At 40.5% G+C, this 24,335-nt stretch overlaps 1 protein-coding gene across 2 annotated transcripts in view; it reads left to right on the top strand.

Moving 5' to 3' along the window:
• EPHA3 (EPH receptor A3) overlaps positions 1 to 24,335 on the top strand; it is a 499,175-nt gene that overhangs the window by 409,119 nt on the left and 65,721 nt on the right. For both annotated transcript variants that reach the window (XM_082244783.1, XM_082244782.1), the window contains exon 10: positions 22,357 to 22,482. In XM_082244783.1, the coding sequence (XP_082100909.1) occupies positions 22,357 to 22,482 (126 nt within the window). The remainder of the gene's footprint in view (positions 1 to 22,356; positions 22,483 to 24,335) is intronic.

The raw sequence follows: 24,335 nt of genomic DNA, 5'->3' as shown, positions 1-24,335 counted from the left end.
ATATGCGATACGCAGGGGGTGTCAATGAAATGTTAACGACACCCCCAGTTTGATCGCATATCGCAGTGCGTTCTCACAGTTCACACAGGATCAGATCGCACAAGTGTGAACCACTGTGCAATCGATCCTGATGCGGCTGGAAAAAAGGGTCATGTGCGTGTTTGGTGCGGATACAGTGCAAATTCAGCCATACAAAGTGTATGGCTGAATTCGCATCCGCACCTCCGATCGCATGTAATGAAGGAGCAGTGCGCTCCGAATTACATGCAATCGGCGCACTCGCTATAGTGTGAACCGGCACTGAAATGGGATCAGGTATGATTTTAGTCTTGCTGAGGTGCTTTGGCAGTTTGTTCAAAATAAATGAGCTGCCTAACACAATATGCATTGATATGCAATGTTAATGTGCCTGCATTACCACAGAGATGTGAATCTGGTCTGATACTCACTTTTGCAGCACCCACTGCTCTGTACTTCCATTAAGGTTAAGTCAAATGAGGTGTATGCAACCTCATGGATCTATCGCTTTTATTTACAATTGATATTTTTACTGAGCACTATGAATACAGCTATTGCTCTACATCCAACATTTCAGCGCTAGACCTTCAGGTCTCTGATCCTGCAGCTGCATAGTCATTTGCAGCTGCTCCGCCCATCCTCATCTCCTCTTGTTTAATCATGGAAGGCTTCACAATATGTAAACCCATTCACAAATTCACAGGGACAGGTTGCAGCTTTTCAAATTCTATGGCAGGCTGTGACTGGATAGGGCTGAACATTGTCCCTATGCATTCAGAAACGAAGGTCCAGAATGTAAGTTTTCTGCGTTCAGAACCTTCGTCCTTGCATGTATACGGCCTTAAACATGGGTGCAACTCAGCACAGCTATGCCACAGCCTGCTACAAACTTTGATAGGTTACCTGTGCCAGGGCTGGGCACACTAAAACACCATGGGGATGCACTGCTCCAAGACAGTGCCATGTGCAAGGGGACTAAAAGGAATAACACCATTTTTTAAAACTGAACCACAGCTGGACAGCGGAGTATAAATAAGGCATTAGAAAACCATGTGAAGTAAACTGTAATGTAGTTCCCATGTTTTCCTAATTCACGGGAAACACATTTAAAGAGTATTGGTATGAACTGGCTCATAAAAGTATCTAACCTGAAAAAAAAAGATGATGTCACTGGCGAAATCATATAATCTTCTCTGAGACAGCCGAGTATTATGACAACTGCATTTGACATTTGAAACGTTAAAATAAAAAAAAATAAAAAATCTTTAGATTTAAAAGCCCAAAATGTCCTCTGGCTGTAAAAAGACTTTGGCAGGAAAAATGCTTTCTAAGCATCACTTTATCAGATTTGAAAAGCTCATAAAAGAAGTGTTTCCACACTTGTGTAACTAGTGCTGTTTGATAAGGTGTTTCTGCTTCAAAGCCATGTAAAGCTCAGGAATTTTAACACCTGTAATTGGGGTCTAAATATAAGTAGCTCTCATACATTAATCAAGCTTTACGGAGTGTAACTTGTGAAGTCTGAGACTACTATAAACAATCTCCCATCCTCTCAGCTCATTTGTTATAGTAAACAGGTCTGCATTAGTTACTTGTAAATTACCATCAAAATAAATACTTTGTTGCTAAATGAATGTGTAAAGCAATTATACTTTGGGGGGTAACAGCAGCATAGACAGTCAGATTTCAAGAACAACTGGTGGCGAGAAATCCAAACTGCTTTTTCTAATTGTGGCATGGTTGGGATCCACTGCAAACTGTTTTTTCAACTTAGCCAAAGGTGCCGTCTGTTCCCTTCCCCATGGAGAAAAGGTAACGATTGTAGAACACATGCTGACAAAAGTAAGTCTGAAGTTATGCTTGTGGAAAGTAGAAAGGTGTAAAAAAAAAAAAAACCTACATGTATAATATTTACCATCACAGTTCATTCCATCTGACCTTCTTGTGGAGCTAGAGGCACCATTAGAATCTTTATTAGTTGCAGAGATGAAGTGTCTCTTTAAGGCTCAGCTCCAGGCAAATGTTAACTGTCACCCATCCTACACATTCTTTTTTTCTTACCTTGTAAAACAAGATATACTCACCCAAGTTCGCCATCCATGTACCTTCCCAGCAACCTTTCTGGATGCTGGGGACTGCTAATTTAGAGCTGTAAATGTTCACACACCAGCCAGTCCCCGACATCCCTCTTGCACTGATGTTACTCCTGTAGACTCCACTTCTGGATCCTAAGGGCAACTCACCACTTGACAGTCAATAAGAAGCATCCAAGTCTCTGGTGACTTGGATACCTGAAGAAGAGCCATTACAGATGAAAGGCCACTGGTCGGAATATGTGGTTCTTACTGACAGATAAACCACTTCCGTGCATACTCTGTGTGCAAAAAAGCAGTGGCCAGCAGCAACATGGTCAGATTTGTATCCTGTACAATTCAATAACCAAAATTGCTTTTCTTTTTTTTAACAATAGTTTTTTATGAAATTTTTGCAAAAGTTGTACAAACATGCGAGAAGAATAAACAATAGTAATAAGTCATTGTAAAACGTGTAGGACAATGAAAAAGGGTGAGAAAGGGTGAGGAAGGGGGAGGGAGGGGGGGGGTCGAACATTACTCCAGACTAGCCACATTCAGAATACCAGCGAATCAAGTAGTAGCATCAACACATACAACCAAAATACAACCAAACTGATGAAAGAACCTAGGAGGGAAGTAGGGGGTACATTACTTTGCAAGGCCGAGAAGATATGGAGGAGAGTGAGAGTGACAGCCCAAGGCCCCCCCCCCCCCGGCATCCCAGTGGGAACATAAGCGCCGGGGGGAAGGCCGAGCCCCACTACGCCACCAAGCCCCGAAGTTACTGTTGGTGATACTTCCACAAAATCGCTTTTCTTCTCATGTAACCAGGGTGAAAAAAATTTCCTTCTTTTGTAACAGCAGACTACTGCACTGAAATGGTGTCAGTCTTGGGACTGTGTTGGGCAAGGCTGCCCAGTGTAGTGCAATGGCATATAGTGTGAATGGGCCCTTAGATGTAGTTTTCTGCCACTGATGTTCTAAAAACCGAGCCTCAGGCTAGAAAGTCTATTGTATATTGTAGGGAAAGATTACAGAATGGGGCATTTTTTTGGGGTTAAAAATAATTGGCCTATCGGTAATGCAAGTCCAAAATGGGGTGTCCTCTGGTGGTAACCCAGTGCCAGTTGGGCTACTTTGCCCATTACAATAACCTTTTGTTGGTATCTGCTGGTAAGGAAGGGCACTGTATAAACAGGAACATAAATTACACTTTTAATATGGTTATAGTGATTTAATTGTGGTTAAAAAAAAGTCTCCCTGTAAAGGAAAATAGCAAACACCTTTCCTTCCTTCTGCCAGTTCCTACATTATTACTGTTTCCTATAATGTTTTCTATACCTGTAAGGAGGTACCACAAAGTTCAGCAGGGGCCCATAGAGCAACGCCTATGCCATCAAGTTCTCTTCAATTAAGGGATGAATTTCGGGTTCAGACTGAGCATGAGTTCGACCCAAACCCAGCCTGTTCACAGTTTAGTCAGCAAACTAACCATATTTGGCTAGTTCACCAGCCGTCTAAACCCCTGGCTGATTGGTTATGATGTCAACTAGATCCCTAGTCTGTTTACAAACAAGCCAGTGGGGCCCTATCATTTAGGGGCAGTAGTGCTACCACAAATAAATGAAAGATCCCCAACCCATTTGTAAACAAAAACAACTTCCTCTACAACTTCACATGCGTGTTAACGGCATCCCCTGAACACTTAATGTAAAATTTTAAGGCTGCCCTTTAAGTTGTATTCAAGCTAAAAGGTGTTTTTAATTAAATGTTATTTGTTTTACATTAATACATGTCCCCCATGGCAATGCCCAGCTACCTATGTAGCTAGATTTTTTTTTTTTTTACAAAAGTTTGCAAACAGGCCAGAAAAAAATAACAAGATTCTGCTCCTATAGACTTCAGTGGGATTCGGATTTAGTGAATTTTTCCTGGGTTCATTAAACCTTCTGTGAACTGAACTTTGCCCTGTTCACTCAATCCTATGGAGCAGCATTCAGTGGCATGGGCAGTGTGAGAGATAAGTGTTTACTATGTTCCTTACAATGTACCTTTTACTCACATTTGGATTTTAGTGACAAAGAAGCTTTAGTACTAGTCTTTAGCTAAATATTTTCAATGATAAATTTCCAAACCAGAGAAATATTTCAGAATGCATCTTCCTACAGAAACATTTTTTTTTTAAGTTGAAGTTTTACAGCATTATCTCTAAAGTCAAGGACACAAAGTTCAACCTTCGATGGATGCTGGCAGATCTCCGCTGTAGTATAATACAGATTTGCAGCTAATTAATATTGTCACCGGTATCAAGGTTTCTCAAACAGTCATTCCCCAGACAAAAAAGAGAAGTTATTCAGGATCTTCTCACAGGCGAGCCTGCAGCATTAATTATCCTGGCACAGCCAGCCTTGGTAATGATAGAACCACCTGGACACAAGTGAGATGATCTTGAAATGCAGAACTGGAAAGAACCTAGAGGACCGGAGGTGGGAATTCTCCTCATAAAACACCATGAATGTGACAGGTGGATTAGACTTTATTAGGTCTGCTTATTACCTGCAATATGATATATTTACATTCTAAGGTCAGTTCAAAGTTTAAAAATCTCAGCACTCTTTCCTAAGTTATTATAACAGTGTAACACAATGCAAAAACACCAAATGTTGTTATTTATATAATTATTACGATTATAAGTAGTAATAGTTATTAAAATGGCACTATCATCTTATTTTGCATTGTGCAGTGTGTAAGGGCTTATTCACATCTATACGAATGTTCCTGGTACACATTAGGTTAGGGCTATCCAGGCACAAAAAAATTACCTGAACTCATTTTGGCTAATGCAGCATGCCACAGTGCACAATGTTTTTGTATAATGCTCTGAAAGGCACATGTTTCTCTTTATGTTGTAAATGTGTGCAGGAGTTCTATTCAGAACACAAAGCACACACAATGCACGAATGCCAATTGTGGTAAAATGCGTTGGGAAATGTGTTTAATACAAGTTAAGCAGACCATACACAAAGCAAATTGCATCTGGTTCCTGATAAATCAGCTACAATTTGTGCCATGAGTTGCTTGTCAATACCATCCCACCCAACATTATTTGATTTGAAAATCTAAGGAGCCTGGAGGAAATTTGTTGGCTGAATAACGACTACATCCAATTGGATTCAGTTGCTATTCAGATATTCTGTGAGCTGCAGGTGCTGGCTTTCAGAATACAGTAGCCAGCAGTGAGAGATTCATCCATCCATAAGGCTGAAGGACTGAAACTGTAAGTGTAAGGTCAACCTTAGAGTAGGCACTTGGGTGTTGAATCAGTCTAAATAATAAAAACAACAGTAAGCAAAAAAGATTAACAAAGAAATATTAATAATTTTAAATGAAAAACACCTTGGCTGGATTCACATTGGTGTGTTGTAGTAACATGCAGTGTGCGCATCTGTGTGTTTTGGTGTCATTCACTCTGAATGGATCCCCAAAGCACCTTACCGCTTTATATGCAATATTCACCATTTTGTTCAATTTAAGTTTTAAATTTAAGCAATGCACACCATAACGGTATATATATATATATATATATATATATATATATATATATATATATATATATATATAAAAACCCAATTCCAAAAAAGTTGGGACACTGTACAAATTGTGAATAAAAACAGAATGCAATGATGTGGAAGTTTCAAATTTTAATATTTTATTCAGAATACAACATAGATGGCATATCAAATGTTTAAACTGAGAAAATGTATCATTTTAAGGGAAAAATAAATTGATTTTAAATTTTATGGCATCAACACATCTCAAAAAAGTTGGGACAAGGCCATGTTTACCATTGTGTGGCATCCCCTCTTCATTTTATAACAGTCTGCAAACGTCTGGGGACTGAGGAGACAAGTTGCCCAAGTTTAGGAATAGGAATGTTGTCCCATTCTTGTCTAATACAGGTTGCTCAACTGTCTTAGGTCTTCTTTGTTGCATCTTCCTCTTTATGATGCGCCAAATGTTTCTATGGGTGAATGATCTAGACTGCAGGCTGACCATTTCAGTACCCGGATCCTTCTTCTACGCAGCCATGATGTTGTAATTGATGCAGTATGTGGGCCGGCATTGTCATGTTGGAAAATGCAAGGTCTTCTCTGCAAGAGACGACGTCTGGATGGGAGCATATGTTGTTCTAGAACTTGGATATACCTTTCAGCATTGATGGTGCCTTTCCAGATGTGTAAGCTGCCCATGCCACACGCACTCATGCAACCCCATACCATCAGAGATGCAGGCTTCTGAACTGAGCGATGAGAACAACTTGGGTTGTCCTTGTCCTCTTTAGTCCGGATGACATGACGTCCCAGTTTTCCAAAAAAGAACTTCAAATTTTGATTCGTCTGACCACAGAACAGTTTTCCACTTTGCCACAGTCCATTTGAAATGAGCCTTGGCCCAGAGAAAACGCCTGGGCTTCTGGATCATGTTTAGATTTGGCTACTTTTTTGACCTATAGAGTTTTAGCTGGCAACGGCGAATGGCACGGTGGATTGTGTTCACCAACAATGTTTTCTGGAAGTATTCCTGAGCCCATGTTGTGATTTCCATTACAGTAGCGTTCCTTCCATTACAGTAGTGTTCCTGGTCATGGAGTTTACCAGAGCTTCACAGGTTTCCACTGGAGTCCTCTTCCACTCCTCCACGAAGACATCATGGAGCTGATTGATGTTAAAAACCTTGCGCTCACACCCACTTGATGCCCCACAGATGCTCAATAGGTTTAGGTCTGGAGACATGCTTGACCAGTCCATCACCCCTAACCTCACCTTCTTTAGCAAGGCAGTAATCGTCTTGGAGGTGTGTTTGGTGTCGTTATCATGTTGGAATACTGCCCTGCGGCCCAGTCTCTGAAGGGAGGGGATCTTGCTCTGCTTCAGTATCTCACAGTACATTATGGCATTTATGGTTCCCTCAATGAACTGTAGCTCCCCGGTGCCAGCAGCACTCTTGCAGCCCCAGACCATGACGCTCCCACCACCAAGCTTGACTGTAGGCAAGACACACTTGTCTTTGTACTCCTCACCTGGTTGCCATCACACACGCTTGACACCATCTGAACCAAATAAGTTTAACTTGGTATCATCAGACCACAGGACATGGTTCCAATAATCCATGTCCTTAGTCTGCTTGTCTTCAGCAAACTGTTTGTGGGCTTTTTTGTGCATCATCTTTAGAAGAGGCTTCCTTCTGGGACGACAGCCATGCAAACCACGGAGTATGGTCTGAGCACTGATAGGCTGACCCCCCGCCCTCCCCCCCACCCTTCAACCTCTGCAGCAATGCTGGCAGCACTCATACGTCTATTTCCCAAAGACAACCTCTGGATATAACGCTGAGCATAAAAAATATACATTATATTGTATTGGTCATCATTTCAGCACATGTCAGCAGTAAAATGTATCCTCTTTCAATATTTTGGCTATATGACACACTATGTGTGTACCAGATTCTTAGCATGATCAATCTATAACATATGCAGTACATTAAAAGAAAAATCTTCTCATCTTTGCTCATGATGCAGGACCATTGGAATCCCCTATGATCCTCTACCTGTCTCCACAGATTGGTGGATGTGTCAAGGGTTATTACCTTCTTTCCATAGAGTTAGGTGTAATCTATCGGAGGTTGTTCAGACATTTTCCAGCATGCTGAAATAAATCTGTATGGCATAACAAATACTTCCTTATCTCTCTGCTTATGATCTCTGCATGGCCCAGTAGCTCCAAGTAATACCTAAAACCAATTTGTGTAGTTAGAATTAAAATAAATAAATCAATAAATATATATTTTAAATGCAACTAGAATAAGTAACTGAATTTGACTCGATAGCATGAACAGGCTTTAACTAAGACCAGAAATGGCCAAAACACTTTAGTGTAGATATTTGTTTTATAGCCCGCTATGGTAGAATAAATATTGATGGGATTTGGAGGGAGTGCTGGCCCTTTGGAACTCAAATAGCCTTGAATGGGGCCATACTCCTAGTGTCTACAGTCTCAGATTACGGCCTCAAACAAGTCTCTGAGGGCTTATTGCACAGGTGTAAAGAAATAATTGCAGAAAACCAACCTGGCACGTGGCTATAAATGGTGACACCCAAGGCTGTGTTTTATTTGGGACATTGTCAGAACCAAAGATTGGCTGCACAGAAAAGAATGCCAAATAATTTAGGTGACCATTATACGTCCCTATGTCTCTTGATTGGCATTTTGAGAGACAATAATCGAATATAATAGTTTTAAATAAATATTAGATAATATTAGATAATATACTAATTTGCTGTATTATAAGAGAGACACATTTAAATTTTTTTGCTCCTGTCAAGGGTTCTCATTGCTGGATCTAATTTACTAATATTATTGTTGTCACAAGTTTAGACGTGCAGTTCTGCATTTATTTATTTTTAGTGAATTATGTCAGGCAGATCAGCACAAAGTCAATAAATGCAGTAAAGACAAGCCATCCTTTAAACCAAGCGGGCAGTTTCCCATAGTTTGCTCTGCACATAGGAGCACATAGGGCTGGAGGCACTGCAGCAATACTTAAAATCCCATAATTTCCTTTGAAAGAACTGTGCAAGTGTCTCACCTCCTCAGCTGCCCCCGTCTGAATAGCACCTCCTGCTTTTTGTTAGCCTGGGGGTGAATCATGCTACTAGAACGAAAAGGAAAATGATTGTGTTTTCAGAATGAGCTGTAGAACAGAGGGGCTTAACACATGTGCATGTGTTTATTATCTGTTATTCATGACAGACCCCATTTACGACATGTGTTACCTCTAATTATTGGTGCAAAGAGATTACAGCCATTGTATCTCAGCTTCACCCAGCCTCTGGAGACGTGGTAAGGCTAGCAGTATCGGAGGAAAGTGCATCATGTGTAAGCTTATTTTCTGCAGCGTGAACTCCAAAATGAAGGCCAGTGTCAGGAGGACAATTTCTGACCAGCTGTGTTTTATTGTTGTGACTCTTTGCATGGCACATTTAGCGCAATCAAATTCTGTTTTAATTAGATACATACTTACCATTTCCTTATCTCTGCTTGTGAGCACACAATTACAAAATGTTCAAGGGATGGGGATAGTCATTATAAGATGGTTGTAGTATTTCTGGAACATTGCGTTTAGTATACAAAACATACAAAATAGATGATATGGCATTTTAAAAAGTATGTACAATTTTCCTGACCAAGTTTCTAGCCATTGGTGGGTGGAATTCTCTTTGCATCAATGGGAACTAGACTAAAGATATAGGAAAACAGGTACTATGGAGGGACAGAGTAAGATAAAACATAAAAATTTTATTCTTGAACTTGTTTTAAAAAAAGACAGAAAAAAACATAAATACATTGCCTGAAAAGGTTTCAGTGTACTAGACATCAATGTGATTAATCAATGATAATACAATACATAAAGCAAGCACGAAAGAGCTGGTTGAATTAGTATAGTTATCTGAATGGTATTTCACATCAACACGATCCGTTGAAGATGACAGGTTTATGAGCTGTCCTCCTAAAAAGATCAATCGATACCAAAATTAATTGAGCCAGATTGCTCAACATGTTTCGCATTACGCTTCCTCTGGAGCTAATGATTCAATGCTCTGTATTTTGCTTGTAGATCAAATATAATAAAAAAGAGGGGGCAGCAGGGAAGGTGGAGTCAGGAGCCTGAAATAGCTTGGAAGGATTGTTGGAAACATAGTTCCTGTCAGTATACACTGGTAGCTTATGGATGCACCAGACCATCTGGTTGCTCCATCATTAATTGACTATATTCCGTAGGTAGGAGAGGGAGTAGTAAATGGCAGGTTGCTCAAAGCCATACAGCTTAGAAGTGTAACACTGCTCACATGTATTCTCCAAAGAGTGCTCTCGAATCTCTTTTCCACCTTCCCCGGATGGGGATAAACCACTCTTTGCATCAATGTAATCTTTAAGATGTACTCTAAAGGCACATGATCCTAAAATTGGACGAAAAATACCACTTTAGAAGCGATCCTACGATAATCGGATCATTAGTACACAGCTTTCGAGAGCCGATTATGACAGTTTATCTGATATTATCCGATCGGACAAGCATGAAAACTTTTCTCGTACAATACCAGATCGTACGATTTTTGTTTGATTAGTGCAGTTGTCATTCAAAAATACAATACAAATACACTACAACACATTACGTCACTTCCCATTTTTTTATTCTGTTATACGAGAATTTTCGTAACTTTAGTAAACTATTCATGTTCGATATGTGACTAGCATGCAAAAAAAAAAAACAATCTAAGTTGTCCAATTTTCGGATCGTGTGTACGGGGCATAAGACTGAAAAGTAAACCTTGACATCCTTACATGGAATGCAGCCTTTCTAATGAACAGTGTTTTATTTCAAATACCATTACATGAAACAAAAATAGAAGAGGAGGGGAGAGGAGGGCATAAGGTGGGACTTCCCCATTAGGATGAAGTTCCACTTTAATGCATCAACAAATATATATTAATAGAGTCCGGGCTTAGGCTGGCCATACATTGTACAATTTTCTTTAGAATTACCTTCAACTATGTAGTACAAAGGCCTGCCTAATTAGATACAATTGAAAGTGATGTTTAGTTTTGACCTCATATTAAATGGTTTTTGGTAAATCTAATAGAAAATTGTACAAGAGTATTGAACATGTATGGCCAGCCTTATTGTTTCTCCACCTTTCAGGAGAAGTCTTGATTTTTTTATCAGTGAATACAAGGCTTTCACTGATTGGCTGAGATAGAGATCATAACCATGGCCAACCAGAGGAAGCTTTGTACTCACTGGTAAAAATACAAGGCTTCTGTTGAATGGCAGAAAAGTACTAAACCCAACTCTCTATATTTTCGGCAACAGACAGGAAGTCACCTGTACTGCTGCTGAAACACAACTCCACTTACTGTATGTAGCTAAGGCTATTACAGTCAACTACAACACACCCAGTGGCCACATATTTCTGTAGTAGAATTAGTTATTTTTGGCCAGCTGGGCCCAAACAATTTATTCAAATGAAATTAGGTATAGAATTCTATTTAAACCTATTGCTGCCCATGTAACACATATGTGCGGCAGCAAAAGAGTGGGCATTTCTATGCATCACTAGGTGGTCAATGTTTCTATGCACACTCACTGCTTTCTCCCAGGCACAGTCCCCACTAGCGATCAATAGTCAGTGGGATTGGTTCCTGATCATGTGACCACTGTGACAGCCAATCACAATGGTCACACCCCACCTCACCCCACCCCCCACCACCCCAAACTCGCTCATTCATGTCTTTATGGACCTTGCTTTGTGCACTAGTACAAATCATTAAGTGGAGGGGGGATTATGGTGTGGGGTTGTTTTTCAGGGGTTGGCCCATTAGTTCCAGTGAAGGGAGCTCTTAAGGCGTCAGCATACCAAGACATTTTGGACAATTTCAAACTCCCAACTTTGTGGGAACAGTTTGGGGATAGACCCTTCCTCTTTCCAACACCAGTGCACAAACAAGGTCCATAAAGAGTTAGTTTGGGGTGGAGAAACTTGACTGGCCTGCTTAGATTCCTGACCTCAATCCGACAGAACATGAGGGGATGAACATGACAGGGATGAATTAGAGCAAAGACTGAGAGCCAGGCCTTCTCATCCACATCAGCACCTGACCTCACAAATGCACTTCTGGAAGAATGGTCATACATTCCCATGGATACACTCCTAAACCTTGTGGACAGCCTTCCCAGAAGAGTTGAAGCTGTTATAGCCGCAAGGGGTGGGCCACCTCAATATTGAACCCTGCGGACTAAGACTGGGATGCCATTAAAGTTCATGTGCGTGTAAAGGCAGGCGTCCCAATACTTTTGGTAATATAGTGTACATCTAATGATTGGATACCAATTCACAAGCGCACAAATTTGTGCAAACATTTTGCTCACATAAGACATTTAGTTCATCCGTTTTGATTTTAAAATAAATCTGTAAAATAAGAGAATCCAACTAATTTTGCTCTATAGTGAATTGGGTGGAATGCATCTAAAAGGTTTGTCTTGTGGTTGGTTTTCTCAGCAAAGTTGTTCAGCAGGGAGGTCTGTTGAATTGCACTGTATGACTTACAAATAGCCAATGGCAAGAGAACGTACCTTGACTACATAGCATTTAAAGTAAAATGTGAAAGTCACATCAAAAACAACTTTTGCAGTAATAACTTCAAAATAAATGCTCCTTGACGCGCATAACAGTTTTCTTTTCAAGGCATGACACACTGTTTTTATTTTGCTATAAATCGGGTCATTTGAGAGCTTACAGAATGTTACCACCAAACTGTGAATAGGTTGACTGTAATAATATCCAAAAGCTATCACCATTTCAAGATTTTTACCGACTATAGCTTTCTTTGTTGTCAGCTTCTCATAGACTGAGAACACTTATAAACAAGCACCTCAATGACACCTTTGTTGTCTTAAAATCTTGTCCCAGAGGAGCAGAATATGAACTGGTTTAGCGGAGGAAGCCTATTCCAGCTGCCGGCTTCTCTTGGACTGAATGGTACAAATGTCACCGTGGCTTATTTAACCCCTTCCTGTATAGGGTAACCCAAACCTCTGAGACCAATCCAAAGTTTACAGTTTTGTTATATGTTAGTTTATTAAACAGTAATTCTGCATTAAAAAATGCAAATATTATACAGTCCAAAAATAAGACTGAAATTTAAACTAAATTAAAAAATTAAAAAAATGTGTTGTTCAACACCCATCTGATATACAGTTACCAGGAAAATGAGAAAAAAGTTGACTGGCAACTTTTGCTTTTCTACGGTAATTTTAAATGGTGTTGGTGCTACCTGATTGGGCATGTTCCTGACACTCACTGAACACTCACTGAACTAAAGAAGTGGCTTGGGCAACATTACAGAACAAGTCCAGTTAAATGTGACTATCTACTGCCATATATACTATACTACAACCATTATAAATAGGAATCTTCATAGGATAAAATAGACAGTTGATATACTGCCAACATCCAGCAGAAAATTGATACCTTTGAAAATTGTTACCTGTCTGGTCTGTGCTGGGCTGTTGCAATATTTATTTATTTATTTCAGATACTTATATAGCGCTGTCAATTTACGCAGCGCTTTACATATACATTACACTTTCACATCAGTCCCTGCCCTCAAGGAGCGTACAATCTAAGGTCCTAACTGACATTCATGCATACATAGTAGGGCTAATTTTTTATACAGGATCCAATTAACCTACCAACATGTCTTTGGAGTGTGGGAGGAAACCGGAGTACCCAGAGGAAACCCACGCAGGCACAGGGAGAACATGCAAACTCTAGGCAGGTAGTGTCGTGGTTGGAATTCGAACCAGCTATCCTTGCTGATAGGGGAAAGTGCTAACCACTACACCACTGTTGCAATATTCACATCATTCTAATATATAAAGTAGAAGTATGGGAAAATACTAAAGTTTGATATATCAGGCAGTCTGCCAAAATCAAAAAGATTGTTTTCTCGGAATCCACACAACCTCCTGCAAAGTATGTAAATACCTGTTGATCCTGCCATCCTAACAGATGAGGTATTACTTCTATGATTAGGGTGACAGCGCTCAGCCTGTCTTTGTGAAAGCACATCTGATAGCACCATAGTGGTATGCTGGGATGCATGGAGTGGGCATTGTTGCTTAGAAAACTCAGATTTAGGCCCACCATAGATGGATCGAATCTCAGCTGGTTCAGCAGGGACCAGTTGAGATTCAATCGATCTTAAGGCAGGCTGGTTGTACCCAAGTTGATCCATTGATCAAGCCTGTCTGATTTTTTACATGCGATCACTGCTGGTAGCTATAGCTGATAGCAGTAATCATTGTGTTCTTCCAGCCAGGAAGGCTCCCTATGCCCCCCCCCCCACACACACACACACACCGGCAGAGCACAATAGCATTGTAAAAGGAATTTCCCCGTCAACAATAATTCTGATGATGGGGATATCAAGTGATTTTCTTGTCTTTCCACCTGTAGTGAAAGGAAATAAAATCAAATCATCTATGGCTTGCCCTACCCAGTGATATCTTAACTATGCACTTGTCCTTTCAGGTATTTTTTTTGAGCATTTTTGCAAGCATATGCAAGCATTTTAGAAGCGTATTTTATTTACATGTGTATTCAAACTTCAGGCATTTTGTTTCAGCATGAGGGAATGCATTAGGGGGAGGAGAACAATTATTGCAGATTCAAAAATGCCTGAAATATGCCAGAAACATTGAAGCATTTTGAGGCATTACCATTGAAGTCTATATCAAAACACCAAAATCGTCCTCAAAAGTAGCTCATGTAGCTTTTGGACCTTTAGAGTTTGAGCTGCATGTATATGAGTGCTCATATATGAACAGTCACCATTTAAATACATAGATTTTTGGATGTATTGGAACTTCGAGCTTCCAATGGGGCCTTACAGAATACAGTTATCCTGAAAAGATGTTAGACATTAAAACATAACTCTGAGAATTATGTTTTTTCAAATTTACTTTGAGATAGCTTGGCTCTGTGTAAGTCTCCATATCTGATATCCAGAGGGCCGCAGAAGATGCTGACAATTGCTGTAGTAGCCACCCTACATACAATAAAAACTATGATTTTCCAGGAGGATACTCTTTTGGTCCCTGCCACCATTTAGACAAAGCCATACATTTGTTCTAATGAACAAAGGACATTCTCTGATTAGGTGAAGTGGACATTATGGAGTCATCCACCCCACTAGTGATCCCTTGTGTTAAAAATAAAAAACAACGCGGGGCACCCTCAAAACCCATACCAGACCCCTTAGACAAAAGAGCACCCCCCCTGAACCATATCAGGCCACATGCCCTCAACATGGGGGGTGCTTTGTGGCAGAGCACCCCCCAAAGCACCCTGTCCCCATGTTGATGTGAACAAGGGCCTCCTCCCCACAACTCTGGCTGTTGGTTGTGAGGGTCTGCAGGCGGGGGGCTTTTCAGAATCTGGAAGCCCCCTTTAACAAGGGGGCCCCCAGATCCTGCCCTCCCATGCTAATGAGTATGGTGTACCCGAAAAACCTGGTACAGATGGAAGGGACCCCATGCTGTTTTTTTTTTTTCATTGCTGCATTCTTTTCACAAGTCGCACACAAGTCTCACGTATATCATGCAGGTGCGGCTTTCATGTGAATTTTAAGGGTTTACATTGAAGCCTATGGGCCTCAACCTGCATGAAAGTTGGACCAAAGTAGTGCAGGAATTACTTTAAAGTTGCTGCAACTTTAAGTTGCACATATATGAATGTTACTCATTGCGAAACATGGGGTGCAACTTGTCATGTGACTTTGTACAGAGTTACTAGTGCACTATTTAGAGAGAGCGGAACTAAGAGCTTTGTCCTGCTTATTGGAGAATAGGTTCTTGGTAAAGACATTGCCATTAATTATAGAAACATATCATTCTAAATAATAATAAACTATACAACACAAATCTTATTCTAGACATTAAAGAACAAGTTCCTAAATTATAAATATATAATATTTATCACATAGTGTATGTATCCATTATGCAGTCAGACAGATAGAACCTGGGAACACCCCCCTTTTTGGATTGGTGCCCCATTGTAAATGCATGTATCACATGGCTGCAGTTATGCCACACAAGCGTGAAATTGTAGTCATGAAAAATCTTAATGTGATCCTAGTCGTGCAAACATTCTGAGACTATATCTGACTATATATCTCACATTTTGAGTCAGATAAAGTGTTTATGAAACATATATAATTGATGATGTTGTTTTCACCTTTTGTGAGACAAAGATAAATTTGACAGATTGACAGATTGTCAGATTTTGATCCGCTAATTTGCACTGTGGTGAGTGTGAAACACAATAAACCTGCTAAAATGAATCTTGGTTTTTTTTTTCTGCTAAAATAGTCTGATCTTTGGTCATTCCCATTACCATGGATAACCCTGCAGACTGTAACTCACAAAAAAGAAGCAGCATTCATAAGGAGATTATTATAATAACCAGAGGTGTAACTAGAACCTTCATGGCCCCGGTGCAAGAAACCATGAAGGGCCCCCCAGACCCCTGGCCAGGGCCCTTCCCTTCAAGCCTGGGGCTCTTCCCACTGATCCTGGGGCCATTTACTCTCATTGCGAGGCCCTTTATTACAGTCCCACAGCGGGACCTTTTCACAAGTTCTGCAGTGGGCCTCCTTCCTGCCATCTTGAGGCCTCCACACGGTGGTGGAATGCCAGGGCCCGGTCGCAAGTGTGACCTTTGCAATCCTGGAAGTTCACCCACTGGTGTCAGTAGTTTTTATTTTTTGATATTTTAATTGTATTATTTTTTATCATTTCATTTTATTTCTTTGCAATGTCACTGACTATGACTCTGTCCATTCAAGAAAGGAAGGAGCTGGTATGCTACATATTTACCGATGCCTTTCTGGTTCTCTATTGTGACACATCCCCTGCAGCAGCCGGCAGGAGAGGGGAGGGAGCACATTGGGTGTGGGGGGGGCAGCACAGTAGGGGGGCATGGGAGCACACAGGGGCCCAGAGACAGCAGAACACAAATGAACTGGATAGGAGGAGTGGCGGGGGCAGCACACAGAGGAACCAATTTCCTAAATTTTCCTCCTGCAGCTACTTGAGGAAAAAGGAGGACAGTGATTTCTCTACAAGCGGCCCCCGCCGCCTCTCCTTTCCATGTGTACAGGGGAGCCGCACAGGCCCCCTGGAGCATAGAGACTGGTTGCAATTGCAACCCCTGCAACCCCTGTAGTTACGCCCCTGATAATAATATTGTTTTTCTTCAACATTCAGGGGACTAAGTATCAATGTTTTAACCCAAACTGTACCCAATATAACCCAAGAGTCACTTATTTTAACATATTATTAAATTAGAAAGATGTGTGAATCTTGGGTAAAAACATTGATAAGTAGACCCCTCATTGTCCTGTTTAAAGGATCTTTCCTTCAAAATCTGGTATATCAGCTCTGATAGACTTGGGTGAGATAAATTACCTACTGACTATTCAGTTTCTACATCCAAATCCTCTAATCATGGACTCCCATCCCGTCTTAATTAGAGAGGTTGATAGTGTGGGTGAGTCAATTTATTCTGCATTCTTCATAATGGGAAATAAAATAAAATTATAACAATACAGTCAGAGATCTCAGTACCAGAATGTCGAAGAAATAAAAGCAATTAGGTGGCCGATTCAACTTACTATTATGTATTGAAATCTGAGATATTTTCATTTTGAAACTTTTAAAAGGTTTAATGGTTCATTTGGTTGGTTGACAGGGATTGGCTTGTTGGCCCTAGTTTAAAAAAAACAAGAAACAGGTAGTCTTTGTTCGTTGAACTTATTAACTTAGCAGCATGTCTTTTATACATGTATAAAATCCTTGGGGTTAAAGGCTGTCACAGGACATTTGACGTTTGCAGGACATGTCTATACAGGTGTCACCAGAAGCATCCTTTGTGCTCCTTAGTTTTCCACCATAGTTGTAAGGGCAAACAGTAATTATGTTTTTGTAGACAAAAAATGTAGAAAGCTTTTTTAATTAAAAGGAACCAAAAAAGGTGCCCAAAGGTGAGCAAGGAACATTCTCCAAAACTGCCAAAATGTTCCTTTGCTCTGATATAAGTGTATAAGATCTAATCAAAGACATGTTTCAAAAGCAATAATAAAAATAAGGATACCATTTCATATATTTCTAGAAAATAGAGCCTCTGCAGGAACCAGGCCAGGATTTGAGCTATGTGACCTTTCAGGCCATTTTTTGTGCTTCCCCTCGGCCTAGCAAAACCTTTTTGCCTATATATTTTTGGAAACAACAAAACAATACAAATATTCATATTCTGAATATGTGTTACATGTGTAAAATATTACATTTTATTATATATTTTTTCTCTGGAGACCCAAAAAGGAGAAACATGTATGAGATGGAATGATATGCCTTAGGTTGCTTCTCCTAAGAGTCGTTTCACAATGCTTTGCTGCAATTTGGCAGTAGTGCAGTGTGCCAACAGTTTTCATGCAGTTAACACATGGTTTCCTATAGACTTTCTATTAGATTGTGCAGTTTTGGTTCAACTTCTGAAACTGCATCAAAAATCCTGCATGCTGCATGTTTGGCACGCTTTCAGAAAGTACACCAAAAACATGTGATTTAAAAGAAAGTCAATAGGAAACCATGGGTGCTACACCCACACTGCGGCCAAACTGCAGCACAGAAGTGTTTTCAGAAGTTAGTTAACCAGCCCAGACTGGGGAGGGATTAACTAGGTTTTAAAGCCTTTCTCTGGCTATTTGGGCCCTGTCTTCTTTCCTTGTGCATATTTAAAGAGGGGGAGGCCAGATTCAGGGGCAGCTGCACATGGGATACTGAGAGGAGGCTGCTGCGCTATGTAGTCCCATGAAGCGGCAGAACATTGGAAGTATCTGCCAAGCTTTTGGAGGAAAAAAATTATGAAAATACACTTTTTAAGGTATGCCTGGGCAGTCTCAGCTAGTCAGTTAGGGATGGAACTGTATTTCATTTCTTTGCATATTGCCTGGTCTGAAGTTATTTAAAGAGGTGCATGGTAGAATATAGTATATCAGAAGTACAGGGCCTGTAAAGCACACACAGGGTAAGAAGCAAGGTCAGTACGAAAGGTTAACTCGGTAGGAGAATTGGCGTTGGAGAGCAGCTGCCACAAGTAACAGACGGTCATGAAGCGTGGTACCTGGCAAAGGTGGCAGGTCCTCCGGTAGCAAGGGGGTCTGTGATCTGGCTCCAAAGTAATTGGGACTGAATCTGAGAACTCAAGTACCTGGCCTTATGGTACAGGAAAGTGAAGGAGTGAGAGCACGCATGAGGTCCCCGCTAGATGCTCAGCGGGACCCCATTCTGTTACTAGAAGTGAGGTGCCAGAGATACACTGGACAGATGGAGAGGGCAGGGGCTCAACAGTGTTCCTCCTCAATGCAACATACATGAGGAAGGTGCATAGTAACGTGGGACAGCACGTATATTTAACTACTGCACACAGTATCCATATGAAAACGGCCCTGCCTTCCCTCTGGCATTGATGAGATTGTGCAAGGGGGAAGGTACCACCACATACAGGGTGAGCCTGCCTACAGGCTCTAAACCTTACCATCCTAAATTATTTAAATTGACTGAATTAGAAACATATTAAAACAAGTAATTAGTGCTACTTGGTGCTACTTGATATTAGTATCCATTGAAAAAAAAGTTAGGTTTATTACATATGTATCATATTATTAGTTGCAAGTGTTCTTAACAACTTCCAAATGGTATTTATAACACTGTGTTTTATGTGAGCATCAGAAACATAATCATACTTTGACAACACAATTGAAGGACAAATGTTTATATGGATATTTTTCTCTGTCTGGGGAACAAATGCTGCAGGCTGGAGGCTCTGAATGATCATTACCAGGCAGTTTATGGATTCGCCAGGGGCAATGCTTGCATTGGAAATAATTGTGTTTGTTAATTGTATTGTTTTTACAGGCAGCGAGTTCTAGCACCTTTCATACAATAGAACAATTCATCAGCATCCAACGGTGTTCCTTCATAACACCCCAACCCTTAACAAACTGCTCTGTTTATACGGAGAGCCTAGCAAAAAAAATGACCATGTCTCCATAGGAGAAAGCGCCGACTTCCTTCTCACTCGCTGGCCTGTCTGCCTGATTTTCCTAACGCTGAAAATCATTTGTCGTTTAACACTTTACAAATCGAGCACAGCAATCACCGACCCCTTCTGGTGAATTAAAGCTTATTTCCTTGAAACGGCAGGGACCATTTATTATAAGAAAATTAATTAAACTTGTTGAGCATTAGGAGACCCACCAGCGCCATTATTTATTATACTTTGCCGGCTGCCTGGTTACAATTTTTATTTTGCTTCCTCTTTAAAAAAAGAAAGGAAAAAACAATGGCAGATAATATCACAATTAGGAAATGTAATCAGGAAGACATTGTTTGATGAAAATACATCACTTGGAGACAAGGTCATTAATAAATCTGCTGCTGATGGCTTGAGAAGGACATGCATCAGTTCATCAAAACATAAAGTCATTGATTTAGTTTAGTTCTTATAGAGAATAATGGAAGATTGGAAATATTTCATGTACACGGTGTACTAGCTTCCGGATGTCATTTATTGGCATCTGTGCTTTTTACATCAAACATTCTTTTGTCTTTACAAAAAGTCTTATTTGCATTAGTATTCAACCAGATTCATACTTTACAGTGCCATTACAGGGAGATTAGTTGTAGATAATATAGAGTAGTAAATTGTGTTCTGTAGGACATAGAACTTGTATATTTTAGTTTTTAGCTTTGGATAGAATAAAAGAACCTCCATCTTTTTTTTCTTTTTTTTACTGCTACCAAAGGCTCAGTGTATTTTCATTCCAAAGTAGACACAGCCTGAGTAGAAAATCATGTCCTTTGTAAGCAGCTTCAGAGTGGAACTCTTGTTTTTTTGTGTTGAAGCAGTTGACTCTCTGCAGAAGCCTGACATTATTCCTGCTGAGCCAGACTCAGCAGAAAGTCCATTCAGACCTCTGCAGAGAGATGACCATGTTTGCAGGGGACAGGATTTTCTAATAAGGCTGGGGCTGATTTTTTTAAGAAAACAAACTGTAAGACTTTGTACACCCTTTACTTCGATGCAACTGGAATGTATTTAGGTATTTACACTTGTGCGACTAAAGCCTCCTACACACGAAACGATTATCGGCCGACCGATCGGCCGTCTTTTGTCCAGTGTTGTTGTGTTGGTTGAAATGTTCTCTAGCCTGCACACGAATTTTATCGGCCAACAAAAACCAACTTCAGAAGTGATGTCATGTGCTGGTTTACTTTCCGTGTGTTTTTTCTTCTCTGAGCATGCCCAGTCTTGCTCATCTGATTTTTGTCTGCCGAAATCTGTACTGACTGACGAACAATCGGCCGTTCTGTTGACGGCCAACAAACATTTTATAGCATGCACACCAGATTTTTTTCGGCCGAAAAGTCGGAGTCGGTTGTCGGAAGCATCATACTAACAAGCCGAAAATTGGCCGATCGGACGTTGGCCGGAAATTCACAGCCAACTATCGATGCGTGTGTACGAGGCATTAGGATCCGACTTGTGAGACCCCAATTAGCAGGACATATGAAATGCCATGTATCTCAATGAGGTCCATTCCAATTGACATTACTGAAGTCGCTGCAAAGGTTCCTGCACTACTTTGATCCGACTTTGACACAACTTTAATGCCAGAGAGTGTAAAAGTCTTATAAAGTCACTTCAAAGTCATATCAAAGTCAGGCTCCAAAGTTGCACTGATAATCCTGCAACTTTGGAATTGGCTAGTTTGAAAGGAGCCTTAACCAGTTAGCAAATTCAACAAAAACCCAAAAACAGAGAGACAAACAGCAATACGTAGCTGACAGGGGTTCTAGCCTTCCCCTAATCTACAGGGGAAAAAATGTTTCTGTATGTGTTACTGTTGTAGATTTTCCCTCCCTTCCTGTTTAGTAAAATTATTGTCACCAGAGCAGTAACCATTGTCACCAGTTGCCACAAATGGCTCAAATTTTGTCCCATTCCTGTTGAATACGCCATATTTCAAGCCATGGGTGGTCCTGAAAGCTCCACTCAGCTCAATAAAAGTTTATTTAAAAACTGACTGAGCCAATTAGAAAATGACCAGCTGAAAAGTGGCTGCATTCTATCAGATGAAGTCCCTGTTTGGGTAATCAGGCAGCCGCGGATTCCTACATCCATGTTGTTAGCTTACAATAGGGGAATTCATTGATTTTCAGGGACCGAATGAGGAAGAATCAGGCTGTGTATGGCTACCTTAAAGACAAATGTCTCTAGTAGAGCTCCAGAGAGTAGCAAAAACATTACAAGGGCTCTAATCCTTTCCCATTTCTATTTAAAACTATAAAAAAGTTTTAGCTGGAGATTTACTTTATTGCTAGAAAGAAGATTGGATTGGATGGGAAGTTGCCATACAATATTATCAATTTCACATTTGGTCTGAGAAGTGTTAATCACTGCCATTGTAAATGGAAAGAGGTGACATTAGATAGGGAGCTATCGGCATCAAGTTTTTTTCACACTGGTCCCTTATATTTTTTTTAGTAAGTATTCACTTTGTGTCTTTGGTTTCTTCAACAGTAAAGTTTCCCGGACTCAGAACCTACGTAGACCCTCACACCTATGAAGATCCTAGTCAGGCTGTGCATGAGTTTGCAAAAGAGCTGGACTCTGCATGTATAACCATAGACAAAGTTATCGGAGCAGGTATGTAGATCAATACAGATGTGTCAATATACAATCCTAAAAATGTAAATGTAATCAGTAAATGTAATAGATATATTTATAATTTCCAATTGGAAACTCCATCTACACTTCATGCATGAGTATTGGCTGCTGATGGCAAGTATTTACACATTGCCTTTATATATTACAAGGGTACCTCAGTGGTAAGAATTGCTAATCTCTGCCCTGCAGATGCTTTAGTACAATGCCAAGTGATGATGTCACACTCTCCTGGTTTTCTATCCATATTGTAAATCAAGTAAGGTGTCCAGATGCTAGAAAGAGGCACCTCCAGTTAGGGGGACAGAGAAATCTCTCCACTGCAGACAGAAGCTTACAGGTGATTCACCTAAGTAGTGTTCAATGGTTTTGGAATGATTGTTAACATAAAGAACACACAATCAAATGTGTACCAGTTTTTTTGGTAAAAAAAATTGTATATGGAGAAAAAAATGTATAAAAGTATTTACGCTAAGGTCAAAAAGAAATTGTAGAAAATCGAAGCAGAAACAAAAAAGATAAAACACCAATGGCGGAATAAAGAATCAAGAAGCTGAGAAAGAGTAATTGGGGTAGAGATACCATGGATAGTTTAGGATTGCGAAGCACAGGAATAATGATAAAGAAGGATATTAGACAGTTCTGTCGGTTACTGTGAAGGCAATAAAGACTTAAAGAGGAAGTCTCACTTCAATTTACAGTATATTAATGTGTTCTGTTCCATGGGGGACAAAGTACCACAGGTGACAAGCATCTCACAAGGGATGCAGGGAAAGGGAGGGAGGCTGGGAGTTGGAAATGGAGAAAAGTGCCATTTGTCAATGTAGCTGCGTTTTTGGACAGCCATGGAGGGAAGAGGGGTGCCCTGTCAACCTCCGAGCTAGCCCTAGACAGCAAAAAGGAAGATGGGACAATGTACTACACAGGCTTTTTTCAGTGGAAACTCAGGGCAATGCAGTTCCAGGACCTCCAGCACCTCCAACACTGAGTGTATAAAATGACAAGGAGTGCTGGAGGGTCTAATGATGCTGGCTTCTGGGGGAACTATAGTTTCTAAGGGGGTCAGTCATTGCTGGGAGGGATCTACTGTTGAGAGTAGGGTCTATTGTTGCTGGCTGCTGGAGGGTTTATTGATGCTGGCTGTTGGGATTCTATTGTTGCTGGGGTGGATTTATTGTTGCTGGACGTCCATTGTTGCTTGCTGGATCTATTGCTGCTAGGGGGTCAATTGTTGCTGGGGGGGGGTCAATTGTTGCTAGCTGTTGAGAGCCTATTGTTGTTGGGGTGGATGTATTGTTGCTGGGGGGTCTATTGTTGCTAGCTACCGGGGATCCATTTTACTGCTTTTCTTGTTATCATATATTGTATAACAAATATCATATATCATATAACAAATTACAGAAAAATTACTTAGCACCACAAAATGATACTTGGTTTTGTATTCTCTAGAAGGGGCAGTACTGGGAGGTGGGTTGGAGATGGAACCCAGGAACGGTGCTCGGAGGTGGGTAGGGAGTGAAGACAAGAGGGTGATACAGGAGGGGGGGAGTTGCTACACCTATTCTGTGAGAAAAAAAGCCCTGGTACTATGTGTACTTTGTATCCCGGGGAACAGAACACATTCGTAAAAATGGAAGTGAGACTTTAAATTGGAATTTGATACTTACAGCTGAAACACATAACACATAGGTTTGGATTCGTAATTTTGGCCAGACATTCTTGTTATACACATACTATACCTCTGCTGGTCAGTAAGATTGCTCTGCAACTACCTGGTTTAAAGAAGTGATGCATTGTTGAACCAGGGCTATGAAATACCTAATTAAGAACATGTG

This window comes from Pelophylax lessonae, assembly GCF_965119305.1.
Source record: "Pelophylax lessonae genome assembly, chromosome: 2".
Classification (NCBI taxonomy): domain Eukaryota; kingdom Metazoa; phylum Chordata; class Amphibia; order Anura; family Ranidae; genus Pelophylax; species Pelophylax lessonae.
Note: the sequence above shows the minus strand (reverse complement) of the source record. Positions and strands in the feature narration are given on the sequence as shown.